General features: G+C 46.5%; 1 protein-coding gene across 3 annotated transcripts; it reads right to left on the reverse strand.

Moving 5' to 3' along the window:
- Positions 1 to 1265: 1265 nt before the first annotated feature.
- MORF4L1 (mortality factor 4 like 1) lies at positions 1266 to 19422 on the reverse strand. 3 transcript variants are annotated; one of them, XM_033166716.1, is made up of 14 exons: positions 19285 to 19390; positions 17817 to 17863; positions 17525 to 17638; positions 17163 to 17230; positions 14743 to 14829; positions 13341 to 13421; positions 12558 to 12620; positions 10900 to 10925; positions 9468 to 9556; positions 8141 to 8242; positions 7490 to 7578; positions 5605 to 5777; positions 3954 to 4038; positions 1266 to 1767 (listed from the first exon to the last, which is right to left on the reverse strand). In XM_033166716.1, the coding sequence occupies exons 3-14, from the start codon at positions 17525 to 17527 to the stop codon at positions 1683 to 1685; spliced, it is 951 nt and encodes a 316-aa protein (XP_033022607.1). In that variant the 5' UTR covers positions 17528 to 17638; positions 17817 to 17863; positions 19285 to 19390; the 3' UTR covers positions 1266 to 1682. The 3 variants fall into 3 exon arrangements, with proteins under 3 accessions (XP_033022607.1, XP_033022606.1, XP_033022608.1); XM_033166715.1 differs by lacking the exon at positions 17525 to 17638 and having other exon boundaries at positions 19285 to 19422; XM_033166717.1 differs by lacking the exons at positions 17525 to 17638; positions 17817 to 17863 and having other exon boundaries at positions 19285 to 19422.
- Positions 19423 to 22306: the final 2884 nt, after the last annotated feature.

Consider the following 22306-nt stretch of genomic DNA (forward strand, 5'->3'; position numbering starts at 1 on the left):
GCCACCTATGAGCAGACAATTATGGTTACGAACCTCCACCCACATAGAACCCCTTTTGCACCCCACTCCTTTGCATTCACCACTCATGGCAAGAACGCTTATGCCCAGCTAATGATCTAGATACCCTCCCACATTATCTACTTGGTCCTGAGAAAACTCCATTCTCAGGTGACCAAATCTGTAAGAGCTATCCACTTCTAAACGACAGTGTCCAAGGCCAATCAGGACAAAACCAGTCAATGAAATAAACTATTTGACTTTATAAGACATTTGAAGGCAGGCCTGTATAGGGAAGTCTTAAGGCTTTATGTTTTATTGTGTTTTTAGTATTTTGGGGGGAGCTGTCCAGAGTGGCTGGGGCAACCCAGTCAGATGGGTGGCATATAAATAATAAAATTATTATTATTATTATTAATAACAGATTGTTTCAGTCCTTCTTAGCTTCACTGCCCTCCCTCCCCTTCTCACATGGCCTTTCACCTTTTTTCAATAAGCCCTTTCTGCAGCTACTGCTCATATGTTAGGTCAGCATTCCCCAACCTTGTGCTCTTCAGATGTTTTGAACTGAAAGCCCCATCAGTCCCAGATAGGCTGGCTTGCTGTCCAAAACATCTGGAGGGCAGCAGGCTGGGGGAAGTTGTTAGGTGATAACTTGTTTACTACGTGTGCCCTCACCTCCCAAAATGTAGCCTCGCCACCAATATTTGCACATTGCTCCCAGATCACCATTTAGGTCTTAAGTGCCTCTTTCCCAAACCTGTTTGCTCATGTGCAGCCCAGTGCATTGCATGGGGTCCTGGGGATCCTTTCCAACTCTACAGTTATATGACTCTACTACATGCATGGCTGGAATAAACCCACATTTTAAAGATGTGTATGGTTTTGCAAGCAGCAAAACAGACCCCAGTCTTTTAACAGTTGAAATAGAAAAGTTTATTTGGGGACCTGTAAACATCCCCTACCAAAAAACAAAAAAACAAAAACAAAAACAAAACACCATTTCAGAAAACTTGTGAGACACAATGGCAAATCCGTCCTATGTTAGAAGGTGCATTTGAACCCAAGACAAAAGTTAACCCCACAATTCTTCAGCTATGCAGGCAAAGAACACAGACTTAAACCCACACATTCCCCCACCCCAACACCAAGAAAGCACATGAACTCCCTTCCCCACCCTGTCCCTCCCCTCCCAAGCTGCAAGTAGACATCTGCGTTTGGTCCTCCCCACTCGGTTGGAAGCAAGAGTTTGTTTGCTTGTTTTGAAGGGGTTGGGGGATGGAAGAGGATGACAACACACCATCAAACCATCATCAGCTTGGTTTCAAGGGGGAAAAAATGGGCCTAAAAGCATGCAGGAGGCTCAAGACTATGAAAAGTTTCGTCACATTTCCAGCACCACATTCCAACACCAAAATCGATCCAATGACACGCTGCGGGAGGCTCTCCCCTTGAAAGAGATCCGTCTGAAGGAAAAGCGACCTTGGGACGGGCAGCAACAGTTCCATCTGAAGACACAAAACACTATTCACTTGACATGGTTGTCAGCTGTGCGGAAAGACATGTGCAAGAGGAGACCGTGAGCAGACGTGGAACTGGGCAGGTCTGCTGCAGAGACCCAAGGATCCTTTCCAGTGATGCACACACTCATACACACACGCGCACACACCACGAGTGTGAGAAGCTTACACAGCTTTCCGATGATACTCCGGAGGTGCAACTTCATAGTCGCTCGCACTGAACAGCGTGGAAGAGTTCTTTGCTAGGTACCTGTGGAAGGGGAAGGAAGGGAAAGGCAACAGGCTTGAATCTCACATGGAAGCCAAGAGGTTGGGCTTAGTGTTGTGGTGGGAACACTGTGTGTGTGTGTTTGATAGCCTAAGGGTGCCCCAGCTGCCCCACCCACTCTTTGGAAGCCTTACAGGAAGCTGTGCAATAGAGGAGCTTCTAGGACCAAGGTGAAACTGTCAAACTCCCTTGTTATTTTTGCTGTTGGGTGTTATTAATGTAATCTTGTTATAGTACTGAAATGTTGTTTTGCATGTTGTTATATTTACTGTTGTGGAAAAGCGGCGTACAAATACCGTATTTTCCTGTGTATAAGATGACGCTTTTTGCTTTAAAAAAAAGAAGGCAAAATTTGGGTGTTGTTTTATACATGGATAGTGAATGCAGAGGGGGGGCGTGCAATTAACGGCAGCAGCAAGCAGGAGATTGGCAGCAGCGATTGGTTGGGTGATTGGTGACAGCAGCAAGGCCTGCTGGCAATTGGCTGTGGCAGCAATTGGGCAGGCGATTGGCGGCTGCGGCAAGGTGTGTGATCGGCAATGGCTGTGGCAAGCAGGCGGGTGAGCAATTGGCGGAAGTGACCTCCCCCCCCAAAAAAAACTAAAAAACTTAATTTCTTAATTTTAGGTTTTAAAAAAATGGGGGGGGGGTCTTATACATGGAAAAACACAGTAAAATGATGGCTGATGGATGAGTTTGGGGAGAGGATGTTGCAAAAGAGTCAAGCTGTGTGAAGAAGTGTGAAGGAACCTCCTGACACTGATAGATGTTTCTTTGGCCCTGTTCCTCCTCAGTTCTTGTTGTGGGTATTACTTTTGCACTGCCCCATAAGACCAATGCTTAGTCATCACCCAACTGTAACGCTCTACACATGTGTAAAGCTAAAGCGATGGAATGCCTCTACATAAGCCTGTTTAATTTATAGGCCTGTGGACTCCACTGCTGTGTTGTTCTGACCAAGCAATCTCAGACATCACAACTGGGTGTGGCTGATTGAAGAAAATCCACAACAGTGTCCAATCTTGGTCTTATTGTGTTAGCTCAGCATTGCAAGGAATGTGGAGACAGGCATACAAACCCAGCTCACAGCTCCATCAAATGCTTCCACTCAGCCCCACAAGTCCCCCTCTTGCACTATTTTGTAGAACTAGGACAGAAAGCCAGAACACCCCAGGGCTGTGCCTTTAAGCAAGGAGGGAAGGGAAGCTCAACTGCTCACCCAGGCAGACAGAAACCTCTGCACCTACACAGGTACCACTTCAGACTAACTCACACAAAAATCTAGCATTTCAGAGAGAAGGATGCTGGCATCACCTCCTCTCCAAAAACTTTGTTTTTTCATATTCAATTATCTATTTTTCTCCCCACATTTCCACCTGCCCATATTAAGTGGCAGTTATGTTACGACTTTAGACAGAAGCAGAGCAAATCCTAGCCAGTATGTTAGTGTGCCAGATTAGGATCTGGGAGACCAGACTTCAAATCCCTACTCAACCATGAAGCTCACTGGGTGACCTTGGGCTGGTCACTTACTCTCAGCCTAACCTACCCCACAGGGTTGTTGTCAGTATAAAATGAGAAGCGTGAGAACTACGTAAGCACCATGAGCTCCTTGGAGGGCAGGTGGGATACAAATAATAATAATAATAATAATAATAATAATAATAATAATAATAATAACAACAGGAATTCCCAGAGGGCTCACTGCCTGCTGCAGCAAAAACAAGGGGGCTTGTGGCACTCAGAAGGACTTGAATTGGATTCAGAAGCTCTGCAAGGGGGCAGCTTGTGTTAGCTGCAAAAGTTTGTGGCACAGCAGTAGACTAGGTCAGATCACTAGGGTGGATCCTTTGAGATTTGGCCCATTAAGGGCTTGCTGTAACTATGATGCCTCTCAAAAGCCTGAAAAAAATGCCACACTTCTTTAAGGAAATCCATGAGACTAAGAGACCATGGAAGAGGACTTCTAATCCTGCCCCATCATGCATCAACACTTCAGCTTGCCAAGAGATAAAAGCACAGTTCCTGGTATCACGCTAGAAGGAAGAAGAGCCCTGGAGGTGCCCACAACCCCCATGCAAACATCTTGGCATGAAACACAAGCTCTCACAAGGACCAAGGTGCCTCTCTCAACTCGGCAGATATCAAACGCGATCCATCGTACATACTTTAGAAAATCGTGCAAGTAGTTCAACAGCAAGGCCAGACTCTTCTCGTCCAAAGGCGTGTAAGCGAGCATGGCTCCGATCCGGACTGTTCAGACGGTAATTTAAGGACAAGGGAGAAGACAACGTTAAGGGAAGCATTTCCACAATTCATAAAATTCACCCGCTCTATTTCCAGTTGAGTTGTCCAGCCATCACATCATACAGGTCATGACTACAGCTGCCTTTTGAAAGTGACACATTAGTGATCCTAAAGCAGAGATGAAGTTTCAGGGGTGCCTGGAAAGCCTCCTGGGTCAGAAACAAGTGAGGAAGCATTTTGGAACACTGTGAAGTAGCACTGAGGGGAACCAAGGGTTATGAAAGGTCCACTTAGTAGGTGCTGCTAACCCCCAATATAGCCTGGGCAGTTTTGTCTAGCACAGTGGCTGGTACCACCCTCCAGGGGTGGCGACATCACCTAGAGGAGTGCTTAGAGGCAGGGGGTACTGGAAGTGTAAATGGCTGCCAGGCTTTGAAAAGCTGGTGTCTGTGGATCATGTTCATCCATTTAGTTGAATTAAACTAAATAGTTTCAACTGTTCCAGTTACAGGTGGGTAGCCGTGTTGGTCTGCCATAGTCGAAACAAAATAGAAAATTCTTTCCAGTAGCACCTTAGAGACCAACTGAGTTTGTTCTTGGTATGAGCTTTCGTGTGCATGCACACGAAAGCTCATACCAAGAACAAACTCAGTTGGTCTCTAAGGTGCTACTGGAAAGAATTTTCTATTTTGTTTCAACTGGATATTGAAAAAATGTGAAATACACTGTCACTGTTTTAAATTTGATTGTGTTATCTTCCTTAGTGGGTCTTGCAAACTGCTATCCTGAACAATGCTTTTTATAGGGCAGGGGGCACTGGGGGTGAGTTTATGGAACCAAAGGGGCAGCAGCTCCCCAAAGTCTGAGAACCACTGGTCTAATAGAATGATGCAGGATGGGGGCCTCGCTGAATATTCTGCAACTCATCCTACACTGCCCACAGTACTAGAAATGAATAAAGGCAGCAAAGGTGTTTTGTATCTTGGGGCTGGAGGCTTCCAGCCAAAGGAGAGCAACACAACTCCCAAGGCCTCATTTATGGGGAAATCACACCACATGCTCACTCACATGAACTTCTGCAATGATGTCACCCTACACCCTGGGCCTCCAATAGCTCTTGGTGTTCAACTCTCAATTTTCCCCAACATAATCCATATGTGTTATAAGTCCCCCCCCCCGCCCCCGATTCAATAAATTGCTTTGTGCAGCTTTAAGGTGGGTTCAAAAACAACATGAATGCTGCACCTGCGAAGGAACAGGACATGCATACCGGAAAGAAAAGAGACGGCCTCGTTTGTCAGCTAAGAAGCGGCTTCCACTGGCATTTAAAAGAACAGCCTCCTCATAAAAGTGCTGCAGCCACATTTGTAAAATGTATCTTTCAGGCCAGACTTTGCGACCTGGTGCGCTCCAAATGTTTCGAACTACAGCTCCCAGAAACCTCAGACAGCATGGCTGTGCTCCCATCAGGTCTCACTCAGCATGCTGGCCGGGACTGGTGGGAGTCGCAGCCCAAAGCGACGGTTATCAGGTTGGGAAAAGCCTTTTGTGTCACACAAACTATGTACATACCAAACAGCCGCAGGAGGTGGGGAGCTCCGTACACCTGCGACATCGGCGCATCAGGGTGGTCCGCTAAGATTTCTGCGTACTGCGGCCTCTCAAATTTATAGAGCAGCTGAGTGCCCAGCATGACGTTGAAGTACTCCTTGATGCCTGCCACGACTTCGTTAACAGCATATTCTCTGGTGCACAGCATGAAAAGTGCAGGGTCAGCAACAGCCAGAACAAGAATTAATTATTAATTATTATTAATATTTTATTTATACCCCGCCCATCTCTCTGGGCGGCTTACAGCATATATAAAAACACAATAAAACATTAAACATTAAAAACTTCCCAATACAGGGCTGCCTTCAGATGTCTTCTAAAAGTTGTGTAGTTGTTTATCTCACTGACATCTGAAGGGAGGGCTTTCCACAGGGGGTGGGGGGTGGAAATGGACAAGGCCACCAAACCCCCCTGCTCTTGAGAATTCTAGCTGTCACCTCATCTCCTGCAGACCTCCATCTGTGCACATCTGCAGAGTGTTCTCAGCAGCTGGGAACCTCCCATTCCCACCATCCCTGGCTGTGCTGGCAGCTAAAGCCTAACAACATCTGGAGGGCCACAGATATTCTCCACCCCCTGGTGTTATCTGCTCTGCTCCCAGGCTGGCCTTTGCTGTTCCCCAGCATCCTGTTCTCACAGTGGCCAACCAGATGCCTGTGGGAAACAAGCTACAGACCTTTGGGCATGGACATCATCCCATCCCCTTTTGTGTGTATCGGAAGCCTATCTTAGCCATAAGCAGTTTGTGGGGGGCATGTGTAAGTGCATGCATAATGAGCCTGCATGCAGGGCTATTGCTTTTTTAAAAAAAAATTGAAGAGCACCTAGAATTATTTTTGACACTGCACAAATTATCTTTTCTCATGGTAGGGGGCTTCAACACCCCTAAGGAAGCTGCCTTGACTGGCACAGCCTCTTGGCCTTCATGGCAACCCTGAAACCTGGCAGTCACATTCTGGACTAACTTTTTTTCCCACAAAGCAGGATTCTGGTGACACTGCGATTGGTGTATTACCACACTTTTGCCATGAATGGGCTATTGCCAGATCAAAGCTGGGTTGGATCCAGTCACCCTCTTCAGCATGGCAGAGAGAGCCTGTTTGGATGGCCCTCAGAGTGTTACAAATTCAGTTGTGTCCCGGAATGCTCCAGGAAATGTTTCAGGATATTGCAGTGGGGTTAAACTCTAAAATCCCTTTGTGGATAAATGGAGTCAGGCGTTCAATGGGTCAATTGGCCAGGGTCGCTTCCTGGCACCCTCTTCCTCCAGGTTCACACAAAGCAAGCCCCCAAATACTTTACCTCAAACAGGGCTGGGGGAGAAGAGAACTACTGAATTGGGTTGTAAGATTACTTGAGGCATGGCTGCAAAAAAAAAACCCAAATCCTCATGCTGAATTTGAGCCAACCTTCCCGCAGGGCTGGAAGGGGGTATTCAAGATAGTGTGTTTATATTTCTTTTCCTTGTTCTAAGCTGCTTTGAACAGCTGTGCAGCACATACAAGTCTCATGCAAATAGAGCCAGTGTGGCAAAACAGCTGGGTATCAAACTAGGACCTGAAAGAGCAGGGTTTGAATCCCCCACTCAGACATGAAGCTCACTGGGTGCCCTTGAGCCAGACACGAGGTTGTTGTGGGAATTAAATGGAGGGGGGCAGCAAGTAGAACCATTTATACCACCTTGGGCTCCTTGGAAGAAAAGGGGGTATATAAATGTAATAAACAAACTAAGAGTTTGAGGTCAGCCTCCTCATATCAAAGGACCAATACTTTTGGTTAGCGATACTCCACAATGAGCCCTTCTGACGTGCCCCCACAAACCCCCCCTCGTCCTCCTCCTCCTCACTTGTTATCAGTGTTCCCTCGTGACTTCTTGTAGTTTGCGTAGTCCTCCAAAATGGAGTCAACGTTCTTCTTGGCAGGAAGGTAGAAGAGCTACGGAAGAAAGCAAGAGGCACCTAAGCCAGAACAAAAAAGACTGGAGCCAGGAGAGAGGTGCAACTCCATGGAACCTCTTCTTTCAAATCGGAAGAAACCTGCACCTCCTTTGCAACCACAAGACGGGGAGGCCGAAAGTAGCTAAATAGCCTACAAGTGATAACCCCACAATGGTCTTTAGAAGTATAATCTGTAGGAGCCATCAAGGGCCACCAGGTTTTCCACCTGCCTTCCCGCAACCCGCTGCCTGGGACCTTGTAAGGCAAAGATGCTCCTTAAGTATTCTTGCCTTCTCTTAATATTTCTGTAGGGAATGTTCTTTGCCTTTTTGGAAGGTGCATGGATGTGTTTAGTTTGTAATACTGCTGAAACGTTTTGAAACTCCATCAATTGTACTTGCATTATTGTATTTTTATGTGTTGATTTAGTCTTGGGAGCCTTTCTGGCTGAAAGGAGGCTTACAAACAAACAGTAATATCACATTATGTAACAACCAACTCAGGTTACTGCAGGTGCTTAAAAATAAGCAGTCCATTTAGTAACACAATTTCAGAGTTACCTGCTTTTGCCGGGTGATCAAATCCCAGTCATCCACAAGCCACGGTTTCAGCTCCTCGGGTATTTTTACCTTGACTTCAACCCTGTTCATAAATGTCTCCTCCTGAAGAATAAAAGACACAAGTCCTGCATTTGGATACTGGCACCAAGCAAAGCACATTGTTGTGTAATGGGGCTCAGAAAATAAGGCAAAAGAACACAAGAGGGCATCTTTTCTTTTCTTTTTACAGTGTACCATTGAATTTAACAATCTTGCACCTCAGTATTCAAAGATGTCCTCACTAGCAAGATCCAAGGAACTGAGAACAGACCTTGGCACTGTGATGGCAGGACACAACCATTCAGAAGCCTGCACAAGGAAGAAAACCTCAGTCATCTATTGCCAGCCATATAGGGAGGGCTGCCAAGTGTTTCTTGTGGTTCCAAGAAGACACTTAACAAAGTTTCAAGGAGCTGCAAAATATGTTCACTGCCACTCGATACAACCATTCACATATTCCCACAAGCTGCATTTATTATTTGTTTCATAAAATTTATACACTTCTTGATTGTAAAAAAGAAAAGATGTATCAAAGCAGTTTACAAAAATATAAAACGATCAAGAAGAATTAGCAGCAATAATTTAAGACTTTTGAAACAATTGACTACAAGCAGATTAAAATTCACACCAGCATTCAACTTATCTGCGTAGCGTTGTCTAAGCAAAAATGTTTTAAACATGCATTGAAACAGCACAGTGAAGGCACCAGCCTAGTGTCAATTGGCAGGGAGTTCCAAAGTGTAAGTCCTGCCACACTAAAAGAGCTTTTACAAATGTGGAACAGGTATGTGGCACCTGTAACAACAGCAGTTCCACTGATCGAAGCAGTAAATTGGGCATATATGGTGTACGGAGATATTGCTGGTAAATAGGTCCCAAGTTGTTAAAGGCTTTGTATACTAATAGTAACACCTTGAACTTGACCTGGTAGTAAACTGGCAACCAGTGCAGATCTCTGAGCACAGGTGTTATATGCAGACAAGGCCTCACTCATGTCAGCAATCGTGCTGCAGCATTCTGCACTAATTGCAGATTCCAGATCGAGGGCAAAAGAAATCCCACGCAGTGACTTGCAGTAATCCAATGCTGAAGTAAGGGATTTGGAAAAAAAATAAAATGATTGCCATCTATCCCCCTTCCTTGTGAAGTTGCCCAAAGGCTGAGATGGATCCAAAACATCTTGGACATTCTTTGCTTTTTAAGACTTGCAAACTGTTATAACTGTGTAATGACTGCAACCCAACAAGGGGAACTCTGCCTAGAGTCCCGGACAGTCCAAAATACTTACACTTTCAACAGTGGGATCTACACGGGCCCTTTTCTTCCTGGGAGGCTGAGGGTTTTCATTACTGCTGCTGCCTTCACCGATTCCAGGAGCTACACAAACAGGCAAGGGAATCACTGTTGTGGTTTTAGCTAAACGTTTTACACAGGTGACAGTTCACACACAGCACACACTCGCAGAAGGGGTCTACTGGACAGAACCAGAAATCAGACACACACACACACACTGCACCCCAATGTTGTGGCAGCCCCTTTAAAAGTCACTGGGATCCCGGATGCAAACCCCATTTTTTAAGTTGCTCAGCATTGCTAAGAACTGCTTCGGGGGTAGCTCCAATGTCCTGAGTTAATTGAACTGATTACAAAGTTTTTTGATTGACTTAAAGATGCATCCAATTGATTGGGCAATGCTTTTAAAGAAGTATTACATTAAAACTTTTAATACTAATAGGCAAAGGTACCCCGGCCGTTAGGTCCAGTTGCGGAAGACTCTGGGGTTACGGCACTCACCTCGCTCTATAGGCCAAAGGAACCGGCGTTTGTCCGCAGACAGCTTCCAGGTCATGTGGCCAGCATGACTAAGCCGCTTCTGGCGAACCAGAGCAGCGCACGGAAACGCCATTTACCTTCCCGCTGGAGCAGTACCTATTTATCTACTTGCACTTTTGACGTGCTTTTGAACTGCTAGGTGGGCAGGAACTGGGACTGAGCAACGGGAGCTCACCCCGTTGCAGGGATTCGAACCGCCAACCTTCTGATTGGCAAACCCTAGGCTCTGTGGTTTAGACCACAGCACCACCCGTGTCCCAAAACTTTTAATACTAGCAGGCACTAAGACTTTCCGTCTCTTATGTATGAGGGAAGACCCCTGCTTCAAACAAAACCTTTTTAAAATAATAAAAAGTAACTATTGTTTCATTCAGAGCAAGCCATATTCAATAGTCTAGACATGCAGATTTAATCTGGTAGCTGATCAAAACTCAACTAAGACTTCTAGGGTTTCCACCTGATTAGAGTATTTTTTTATCACCCAAAGCAATTAACTGCTTTTTTCCCCTTTCCCTTTTATTTTATTTTTAAGATACCAATATAAAAAAATTTCAAGTTCTAGCAGGATGTGCATTATAGCAGGGCTGCCTTTTAATGCTTGTTTGTATTTATGTAGAGTGGGCAGCTCTGAATAAATTACTGCATCAAAATAACAACAGCAGATAAAAAATTGCCTCCAAGTAACTAATTGAAAGTGCTGCTGCTGCTCCCGGATTCTAGGAGCTTCGATTTTGGGGCCAACACACTGGGAGGGCCATCTTTTCCTTAACCCTTTTTGCTCTTACAAAAGTAAGGTGGAGCCTGGGGAGAAATGTTGGCGAAACATTGAAAATCTAGAAGAACGTCATGCTAGATAAGAGCGGGCAACTCAAAAGAGGTGCTCTTACTTTTCTGTTTGTTCTTTTTGGTCTTCCTGCCAAAGGGAAAAGAGACACTGTTATTGCACATGCAAAGCAAGTATAACGCCAGCACCTTTTTTTAAAAAAAGTCTCTTCTTCTGAGCCCAATCACTTGATCTGTAAGGGACTAACCAAGCCACAAAGCGCAAGGTCCAGTGTTGAAAGGCACGTCATCCACGCAGGATAATTCAAGGTGCTTAGGCCTAATACGAAAAGTACAGGCTTTGGCATATGTAGAAGCTGCTTTCCCAGCATTTGCTAAAATAAAGGAAGAGCTACGTGCTTTAAATTTTCCACAAAGTAGTATGCTTCCCCCGTGACCAGCCATACCTGCAGCTGCAAAGGCACTCCGGAAATGTACACTGCCTTAAAAAAAAATAAGGTGTAGAAGCAGCCTCTTTCACCCCACCCTAATAGCTGGAAGCATGGCAGACCAGCCAACCACCTGCATTCATGATTTATAAAAGAGCACAGCTACAATTCACATCGACATCTGAAAAGGTTAGACCACTGCAACATGTTACACATGGGGCTTCCTCTGAAGATGGTTCAGATACCTCAGATAGTGCAGAATTCAGCAGCTAGGTAGCTCACTGGGGCAAGACAGACTGAGCATATAACTACAACCCTGGCCCAACTGCGTTGTCTGCCAATTAGTTTCTGGGCCCAATTCAAAGTGCTAGCTTGATCTATGAAGCCTTAAACAGCTCAGGACCACAGTATCTCAAGGGCCACCTCCACCCATAAGCACTGACCCAGATCTTGGGATCATCATCTGAGGCTCTTCTTTGGGTACCTCCCCAAGAGGTCTGGAGGGTGGCAACAGGAGAACAGGCCTTTTCTGCGGTGTCTCCGTTTGTGAAATGCTCTCCCCAGGGAGGCTCGCCTGGCACCTTCATTACATATATTTAGGCACCAGGCAAGAACATTCCTCTTCTCCCAGGCCTTTCACTAATTAAACAATTTTAAATGGGGGGAGAGTCATTATTTTGTTTGTTATAATGACATAATACTATGTTATGTATTTTCATGTTTTTATACTGTACTGTAACTCCTATGATCCTTGGATGAAGGGCGGTATATAAATTTAATAGTAAGTGGAATATCCGTATGCAGCATCTGAAAATCAAATCCACACATCACGAGTGTTCGGAGGAAGTACAAAAAGGAGTGATCAACCGAGATGGTGGTGGTTTTTTTTATCATGAAGAACACCTTCAAGAAAGTCTGATGCATTAAGAACTGCATAAACTGTTATTCTACCAGCTATCTCCAGGGAGGATATTCCATTACAGTGGTACCTCAGTCTATGAACAGTCCTGTTAACGAACTATTCGATCGACAAACTCCGCAATACCGGAGGTAGGTGTTCCGGCTAGCAAACTTTGCCTTGGAAGACAAACAGTGGAAGGGCACCGGCGGCGGGAGGCCTCAGTAGGGAAGGTGCGCCTCGGTTCAAGAACGCTTTGGTTTAAGAACAGACTTCCGGAACGAATTAAGTTCGTAGACTGAGGTACCACTGTACTCACATAATATGCCTATACATCATTTTTCAGAGAGAGAGAGAAACTTATAAATCTACACAAAGCAAGGAAATCTGGATTTCAGGATGAAGATCCTGGCGTGACAATCCATCCTTAACTCACCGCGTCGATATTGCAGGGGTCTCCAAACCGCAAACTGTATGCGCTCCATCTCGTCTGAAAAATCTAGGCACAATGGGGGGTTGAGTTAAGGAGAGAGTGTCAGACCCGACACATGGAACCTTCAAGAGAATGCACTTCAGTTCAGCTGGAAAAGGCAAGACAGCTTTTAGAGGAAGTTACAGCCCCATTCAACAAGTGTCTGGAGGGTGGGAAGCCTACCAGGGCTGACATCTTCCTCCTACCTTGAATGCCATTTTGTCATATCTGGGTTCTGTTATGTACACTATTCATTCATCCATGGTAGTGACACAAGGTCGAGCCCAAGCTTACGCAGATCATTGGTGTTATTTTCTCAGAGGACACTCGGAGAAGCCAGCAGGCCCCCCTCCCGAGAAGGAGAATGCTAGTTTCCTTCGAAATCGATGCCAGCTGCACATCTCGCCACCTGCTCACTTAAGACTGCTCAACAGTAAGGGAAAGAGCTGGGCTCAAAAACTCCTGCAATATTATAGAAGCCATGACCGCCTAAAGAACGCCTATTGGGCCATTCAAAGCCCAGCCTCTTGGAAATGGTGGCAAGCTTGTTTCCCATAACGGTTCTTCATTGGAAGGCAGCTTCCTCAGCACTGAAGTTACATTTTCCAAAGCAACATTCCACATGTACCAACAGTACAGTTTTAAGCTTTGGAACTATGCTTGCTAAGATCTTCAAGGCCAAAAGATTATGAGGGAAAGCCTTTAAAATAAAATAAAAAGAATAAAACAGACAAAATAGTTTCTTACACTTCAACATTTTTCTGCTGGAGTCCGGACGTTTTTTTCCCTGGTGCGGCCCCTCTCATCTTTCCTTCTGCATACTGTTCCCTTTGAAAAAAAGAGTCATCAAAACGGGACTTAATTAGAGGCATCTCTATGCCTCTATAGCCACAGCTGAGCACCTTCACCATCACATCAAGAAACCTTGAGAAGGGGAAAGGAATTTGAAGAGGGTCCCAATGTACCAGTTGAAGACCAATGTTTTAGAGCAGCCTTCCCCCAAACTGCTGTCCTCCAGATGTTCTTATTCTGCTGCTCTGAGACTTCTTTTGAAAAAAAGGAACTCAGAAATGTAACATTTTGGACTACAATTCCAATCAGTCTCCACCAGCCCACCTGAAGGACAACAGTTTGGTGAAGGCTGCTTTAGAGCAGTGTTCTTCAACCTTGGGCCCATAGATGTTTTTGGATTACAACTCCCAGCCAGCAAGGTTGAAGAACATTGTACTAGAGGATCCATGAGAGCAAAATGCCACCACCCTGGGAAGCCAGGTGGGTAAGAAATATGCTAAATAAATAAAAATATTTTATTTCTCAATGCTTGGGTGTCCTTCAATATGGTGCTGCTTGGGTTATTTAATCAAAGACTGCAGTTGGCTCAGATACTCTTGTGGATAAACAGAAGTATCTCTGCAACAGAAGCCCTGCCTATCTTGCTATTCTTAATTGCCAGTGCAACCAGTTAAAATTTAACATTGGGAATGTCCCTAAGTATTGCACTGAAACTGTGGCATGCTGGTCTGTTCCTCTTGCCCTGACAGTGCCCATGCTGCAATTTTTCCCCAACAGTGTTATACGTTTATATATACCCACACAGAATGTGAGCTCCATCCAGTACGTAGTTCAGGACTACACAGAAGGCATTTCATAGTGTATGTTTAAAGCAATTTGGGGGTAAGTAGATTATAGCTCCAAAGGGCTCTCCTGCTTGAGCAATGAGAGAGAAGGACACCTTCTCCCATACTAGGTGAAGTGAGTTCTACAAAATTCACACAAACATAAAATCCGTATTATACATATTCAGGCTGCTGTGCTGAACCCTCAAGGGGCTGTCTCTCCCACTTGTCCCGCCCTCCGCACCCCAGCCTGCAACTCTTATAAGGTGGAAAAACAGCTCCCCAAGAATTTACTGCTGCTCTCTCTTCTATCTTTGGGGGCACACCCCTTTCCCTTTTGGCAGAGGCAATAATGTATTCATCTTTTAATCTTTTAAAAATGTTTGCTGTTTTAAGTTTGTGTTACATTGCAAAGGCCAAAGGTTCCCCACACCTTCCTTACACAAGAATACAGAGACCCCTGTAAAAAAAAAAAAAAACCACTTATTATACAATGGCCTGACTTAGTTCCTCCATTACTAGGTAATACTCACTGATTGGCCTTTTGAAGTTCTTTCTGCTTTTGCAGATTGGTGTCCACGTATTTGAGCACTCTGCTTTCTGGAACCCATTCATCCCAGCTGCAAGGGAAAGAAGAGTTCTCAGGGGTTACATAACAAGAAGCCCACTGCCTAGCTGTTAATTCAGTGGCTTCACAGAAAACCAATGAACTTTAATCAGCTATCTATAAAAACTTTGCTTTTCTGACTTGCAGCCCTGCCTAACCAGGGTTACAGGCACAAGCGGGTGGATTTCTCCTAAGTTTCGGAATCCAGGTATTCAATCAATTGCTGTAGAAAAAAGAATCATTGTTCTAGCTGTTGTTGTTTTCATTATGAAGCACTTTAAAGTTAGCTGAAAACTACATTCCTGGAGAAAGTCTGGGAAAGCTTTCTGATTGGGTGACAGGATTATGACCTCATGGTTTACCATCCCCAGCTATGACTGATCAATTTGCAGCTTATTCTGTGGGGTTTTCTCTCTCTCTCTCTCTCTCTCTCTCTCACACACACACACACACACAGCCTTTTTTTATCTCTCTGTTGCCACTGACCAGGCCACCAAACCCTGCCAGGACTTCCACTGTGCCTCTCCTGCCCAATCCACTGTCACTTATTGCAGGCCACAAAAACCTTGCTTTGGCACAGCAGGCCTTTTGAGAAAGGCACAGGCTTTATTCTAGCGGGAGCTTAGAGAAGGAGGACACGCAAGTTACTCCCTTTCCCCACAACCACATTGGGAGTGTGTGTGGAGTGGCTGAGAATAGATAGCAGATAGCAGCCTTCAGGGAGGACTGTTAGATTTGAGTAGAAAGAGAGGGCGTAGTTGGATGCCTTGATTGTGGCCCACACTGCTGGGAGAGCACCACATGGGAGGAAAGCAGGAGGGAGCCCTGCAATCTGTGGACAGATTTTGTATCAGCTTAAACCTGGCAGAGGGGAGCAGCCTTCAACTTAGGAAATTTCAGTTAATATTTTTCCATGGAATAACTAGTTAGACTTGGGGGCACTGCTTGAATTTAGACAGTGGTTTCTTTTTATTCCTTTTTCTCCTTTCTGGTAAATTATCAATGTCTGCAGCAGGAACCATAATCGCTACTTAGCATGTAATTCATCTTTTTCCTATCCTGGTGCCACCCAAATGTTTAGAACTATAGCTCCTGTCAGGCCCAGCCAGCATAATTGTGCTCCTACCAGCCCTAGCGCCATACAGTCATGTTGCCTGGGCTGATGGGAGTTGTAGGCTGAAACATCTGGAGGATGCCAGAATGGGGAAAGCAGATGTGAATGAATGCAATTATAGCTATGATATGGAAATTAGAGACTTAGGAGAAATCCCCATTTCACATTCTGACTCACACCACTTGTAACTGTTTCTCCAGCAAGAGGTGAAGAGCCAAGAGCCTTCAAGAATTCACAAAGCTGTGTTGCCTGGGTTTTTTGCTCAAAAGCCTCCCGATTGTAGACAAGACTGACTTATGGGTTCAACACTATTATTATTTTATTAATCTTGAAACTTCAAGCACATCTGAGATCGTTGCAATAAAATAATCAATACATAAAAATATAAACACATAAGAAAGCTAAACAAAATGTGTGTGTGTGAGAGAGAATAAAACAGATCAACCGAAGTAAAAAAGCTTAGGAAAATAAAATAGGTGTCTCCCTGGCACCAAAAAAATACCAAAGCAGGTGCCAGATATTCCTCTGGAAAGAGCATTCTAAAGTCAGAGCACCACCACAGAGAAGGCCCTTTCCCCTGAAACCACAATATGTCAGAAAAACCTAGAGAAGAGCCTCTTCTGCAGATCTCAATGTATTGGCAGGTACATGTGAACCCATGTAATTTTCCAGGTATCCTGGCCCTAAGCCATGATGGGTCTTAAAAATCAAAACCAGCACTTTGAGCTGGGCCCAGAAATAACTGACAGGGAGCTGGTCGTGTTGGTGAAACGCTGGCATCACAACAGCTGTCCTCAGTTGCTCATCTAGAAGCCATATCCCTGAGCTAACTGTAGTTACCAAACCACCTTCAGGAGCAGCTACACACAGTGTGTGTTTCGGCAGCCTAGCCCGAAGCATGACTGAGGACAGGCTGCCATCTGCTTTGGCTGGAAATGCCAGGGATAAAATCCTGCAAAGATGCTGCACATATTTGTACTGCCCCAACTTTCTGACCTTAAACATTAGTTTAAGTTGCCAGAGAAATGAAGGAAATTTAACCATTGCTGTTCATTGTATATTGATTTTTTTTAAGGTTTTAATAATGGTTTTGTTATGATGGTGGCTATTTGATTGCCATTATCACAAGCCATCCTGTGCTCCATTTTGGAGAAAGAATAGGATATATAACTCGTATCAAATACAGTTTTGTTTTGTTTTTTTGTTATTGTTACTTAAAAATAAATACTCACTTCTTATTCCAACCACTGTAATGTATGAAGTATTTCACCTGTTTGTCCTTTATAGCAACCTTTACACACTAGAAGGAGGAAGAAGAAAGTCTGTCAACAACTTAGCAAGTCCATGTGCAATTCAGAGACTTTTATGCCACTCTGGGCCAGATTAACAGTTCTTAGGCAGCCTACAGGGTATTTAATTGCCCCAGCCAAATCGGGTCCCTTGCTGTGGCAAGATGTTCTGGGAGTTTCCCAGCATGCAAAGTGTGAGCCCATCCTGCTCCTTGCAGCTGGGGACACGGTGGCTGCCCAGAGGGCACAATGTCCCCAGTCACTCGCCACACAGGCTGCCTCTCTTAGCATGAGGAATACAATACCATCAGTACTGCAGAAGGACTTCAAAAGGAAGGCAGGATGGAGCGGACCAGAGAAAGGGAGCCGGGCTGCTTGTGGCTGCTGTGTTTGCACAGGCTTGCTTCTGTGCGAGAATGCTGGCAGAGGAAAGCATGGTATGTGAATCAGGCCCTTTGGCTCTGGAGCCCCAGAGCAGGTTTTTTTTGTTTTGTTTTGTTTTGCACAGCGCACGCGTCCCCCACCACCACCCCTTAAATGCAGCACTGCCGTGGGTGGGTTAACGTCGTCTGCCACAGCAAACTACAGCCAACATACCTTTGCTTCGTAAAGAAGAGGTCCATGGAAACACAGCACCCGTTCACCTGTGAGAAAATTTCCATTTAGTAGGAAAAGCAGGCCTAGACGCACACGCACCACACAAACACTGAATAATATCATCATCGCACTGAAATGAAGATGCAAGGATCCATAAACGTTCATCTTATTATTATTTCAGCTCCTCGTAAGAGCTTGGACCAAGGTACGCAGAGCTGAACCGCCATTTTGCTCAAACTGGACTTCCCATCCACCAACCCAAATAAGCACACATGTTCAAAAGCTGGTGTTTCTGTTCATGAGTGCAGAAAGGGTTTCCAAGGCAACATATTTTTGCTTTCAAAGTTGAATGATAAGACACACAGAAAAATCAGAGGATTTTTCATCTGTGCCTTTGAAGCAATGCAACTTCCTCATCAGAGGTTTGAGTTGCACAGGATGCCAACGCCGACTCTCTCTCTCTCTGTGTGCGTGTGTGTGTCCTCATTTTCATGTTGAAATGCACAGAGCACCAAACCGTCAAGTAGCAATCTGCCTCCCTATAAGCTAAGAGGAAGACTTAGTTGAGCATTGCTAATTAAGGGTGTCCAGACTCCAGAGCCTACCACAGAGAATGCCAGAGGGGCTGATCATGTCCCACACCAAAAGAGATGGCACAAGAGGCAACATGTCGTATGCGCACCTGTGCTCAACCCACATGCACAAAGCCTGGGCTAGCAACTATTGTGCCAGGCCACACAACGGAGCTCTGGTGCCCACAGGAGAGGGTGAAAGCCTCTGAGTAGGATGAGGGCATTTGCAGGCAGAAAGAGGAGTGTTTGGCTGCTGAAGCTGGGCCAGCTGCCCAAAGGGGGTCTGTATAGCCCAGCACCCTCCTCTCACAGTGGCCAACCAGGTGCCCCTAGTGGGAAGCATTGAAGGCAGCAGGACCCCCAACAGGGCAGAAGCAGCTCTCCCTGCCACAGGGATCCAGGAGCATCACTGCTTCCTACTGGTGGGGGGGCATAGCCATTATGACGAGTAGCCATTATGACGAGTAGCCATTATGAATAGTTGGCAGTGAAAGGCAAATTCAGGTGTATGTTTTTTTGGGGGGGGAGGGGGCTCATTCTCCTCGGCCTGACCCAGCAACCAGGGTCTTCCTCAGCGGAAGGCTGAACCCCAAGACGCAGACGGGGGGGGCACCCCCAACTGGCTCCCTCTCCACCCTCCGGAGGGGGGGGGGAACAAAGAGAAGAACCCGAGGGGCCGTTTTGCTGCGGGGAAAACGGGCTCCTGTGCATGCACTGCCTGCCTGCCTGGGGTGGGGAGGGGGACGCAGAGCGGCCGCCGCCGACCCCCGCCCGGCTCTGGGCGCCCCTCCTCACCCTCTCCCCCGCCCTTCGCGGTTGGAGGTCCGTGGTTGGGGGGTCTCCGGCAGGGCGCCCCCTCCGTCCCCTGCTCGACCCTCCCTCCTGCCGCTGCTCACCCTCTTGGAATTTGGGTTTGGGGTCCTGCTTGGGCGCCATTTATAAGCGACTCCTCCGCCTCCCCCTCCCCGCGGGGGCTCCTCAGCTGCGTCGCCGCATTATGGCAAGAGGAGGGGAGCCTCCGCTACGGCGCATGCGCGCGCACGGGATATTTCCACGCCTGGATCTTCCTCCTCTCCCGGGGCACACTGGGTTTTGTAGTCTTCGGCGGCGGCGGCTCCTCCTGCTTGCCATTTCCTCGCTGCTGCGCCTGCCTGCCTGTCACATGCGCTGCTAAAACAAACCTCCTTCTTTTTAATTAACCAATGGGCAAAAGAGGCGCGCCCAACGTGGGGCTCAAACCTAAAACCCTGGGATTAAGAGTCCCATGCTCTACCGACTGAGCTAGCCGGTCATTAGCACAAGTTCTGCCGCCTGGAATACTCCTGCCTGCAACCCCTGATGCTGCTGCCTGGCTTCAAGCATCCGGCAATGTTGATCATCAGGCAGGTGCTTTTACTTCGTTCTTTACAGCTTAAACATTTTTGCTTAGACATGCCTGTCCAGATGATCAGAAAGTTGATTCAAGTTTTAATCTACTTTTAGCCTCTAGTCCATTGTCAGTGTCACTATCAGAAAGTCTTAAATTCCTGTCTTAGTGATACTTGAATTGTTTAAATCTTTTTTTTTTTGTAAACCCCACTGAGGATTTTGAATTTATTAATTTTTATAAAGTGAAGCAGTGTATAAATTTTATGAAATAAATAAAATATCTGGAAGCTCTGGAGCCAGGATCTGGGATAATGGCAGAGGTTTCCCAACTGGCCAGCCAGGTACCCCACATAATCTTGGGGGAAGGGAAGTAGGGTCAGAGATTATATAAATTGTCAAATTATATTTGACAACAAGGTTAAACACAACATTTATTTTATTCATTTATTAAGGGTTGCATCCTATGCTAGTTCCACGTAGAATAGACCTCGTCGTTAGTGAACCTGACTCCCTTAGGTTCATTAATTTACTGGGTCTACTCTGAGTAGGGCTAGTGCTGGCTACAACCCATAATTTCATTTCCACACAACAATTGGAGCTACCCACTCATCTGCCCCACCTTCCCACACGGATTCGGGAGCAGGTACATCAAAAGCCCTTTTCCTCCATCATTGGATCTGCCAGTCAGGAGAATGATTTGTTGGGACTGAGCTGAAAGACTAGCCTCAGAAGGCCCTACCCACAACTGCAGCCTTTCAATCATACTTTAGCAGAGAGAGGGAGGTGGGAACACAGGGCCACCCCACCAGTGCAGCAGAAACACCACTATCATCTTCCTCTCCAGATTTTATCATTCCAACTCTTGTTGTTGCAATAACTCCTCAAATAAAAAAAAAACGTGCCTGAGCTTGCTTTATTCCTCCTCCCTCCCAACACCTTTCCCTTTGTGGCATGACTTTTAGACTTCAAACCGGCAAGCAGTCTTGTACGCTGCTCTGAGAGCTTTTTTCAGCTGAAAAGCAAGGTTTAAAATGCTTTGAATAAGTAAAATAATAATAATAATCATCATCATCATCATCATCATCTAGGCAGAATGGGACTTCAGAACTCCCCCACCCCACCCCACCCCACTTAGAGGCATGGAGCTGTCCATAGTGCTGGTTCTGATGCTGCCACCTAGAGGGAAAAAGGCAAAGGGGCAGGGATCACAATCTGCCCCAGGGGTGCTGAGGCAGTGGACATAAATGTCCCATGCTGAGGATTTCTTGTCAGGACTATAGGATTCCCTTCCCATTCCAGGCACCAAGTCTCTGAGGAGTCCTTGCACATAGAGAGGCGTGCAATTTGCCTGCTTCCTTCTCAGGATGGCAACTAGGGAAAAGGTAGGGTGTTGTGATGCCAACCTTGAACAGAGCAGCTGGCTTTCGTATTTCCATTGTGACAGAGTACAAAGGGTAGCCTCTCCCTTTTCCCACCAGATGGCACCCTTGTTCCAAGACAGGGCTCAATGATGGACTCTGTAAGCAGGAAATAATACATAATGGGCTCAATGAGCAGGGGATGATATCCTATGAGAACATTGAAACTGCCTTCCCAGATCAGGCCAGGAGTTCTATTTTCAATAGAATAAAGTAATCCAGGTGCCTTTGGGAACCCAAAGCAGTGTGTGAGGCTGTTTTAAATAAATGGACACAATACCCAAGTGTTTTCAGCTTCCAAATGGACAGGCCAGTGGCATAGCAAGGGAGGAGCATAGGGGGCGCTGCGCCCTGGGTTCCAGGGGAGGGGGGTGACACTTGGCGGCCCTTCCCACCACTCCCCGCTGCCCGGCACCCCATCCGTGCTGCTCCATGGACGGACGGGACAGCCCCACGAGCCGCCACTCGCCCGGCGGCTCCTCCGGTCACCGCGGGAGCAGCAGCGCTGGATGGGATGCATCCCGCCCAGCGCCGCTGCTCCCGCGGCGACCGAGCAAACCGCCGAGCAAGTGGCGGATTGTGGGGCTGCCCCGTCCGTAAAGCAGCATGGACAGGGCAGCCCACAAGCCGCTGCCCACCCGGCAGCCCGCCCGGTCGCAGCCGGGCCGGATGCACTACGCATTCCAGGCATGCGCAGTGCATCCAAGTCGGCGCCGCGGCGACCGGGCATCCCACCAAGCAGGTGGCGGGGCATGGGGCCGCCCCGGATGGGGTAGCCCCATGTGCAGCCCATCCCGGCATGCGTCATGACGTCACAACGCCCCACCCCCAGGTGGCTTCCTCCACCACTGGGACAGGCAAACGACAGTTTATCACTGCTGACTGCTTTGGTGTTCCAAATGCTCAGCATTCCCTGTTTCCATTGCACCTCCATCTCTGGAGGCAAAGCTACAGCCATAGTTATGGTTTCGTAGAATTGTAGAGTTGAAAGGTACCCCAAGGGCCATCTAGTCCAACCCCTGAAATGTAGGAATCCCACCCACAGCCGTCCCTGGGTGGGATCGAACCACCAATCTTTTGGTTAACAGTCAGACATACTGACCCATTGAGCCACAGATACTTGTTTGTCAAG

The sequence above is a fragment of the Lacerta agilis genome, chromosome 13 (assembly GCF_009819535.1).
Source record: "Lacerta agilis isolate rLacAgi1 chromosome 13, rLacAgi1.pri, whole genome shotgun sequence".
Classification (NCBI taxonomy): Eukaryota; Metazoa; Chordata; class Lepidosauria; order Squamata; family Lacertidae; genus Lacerta; species Lacerta agilis.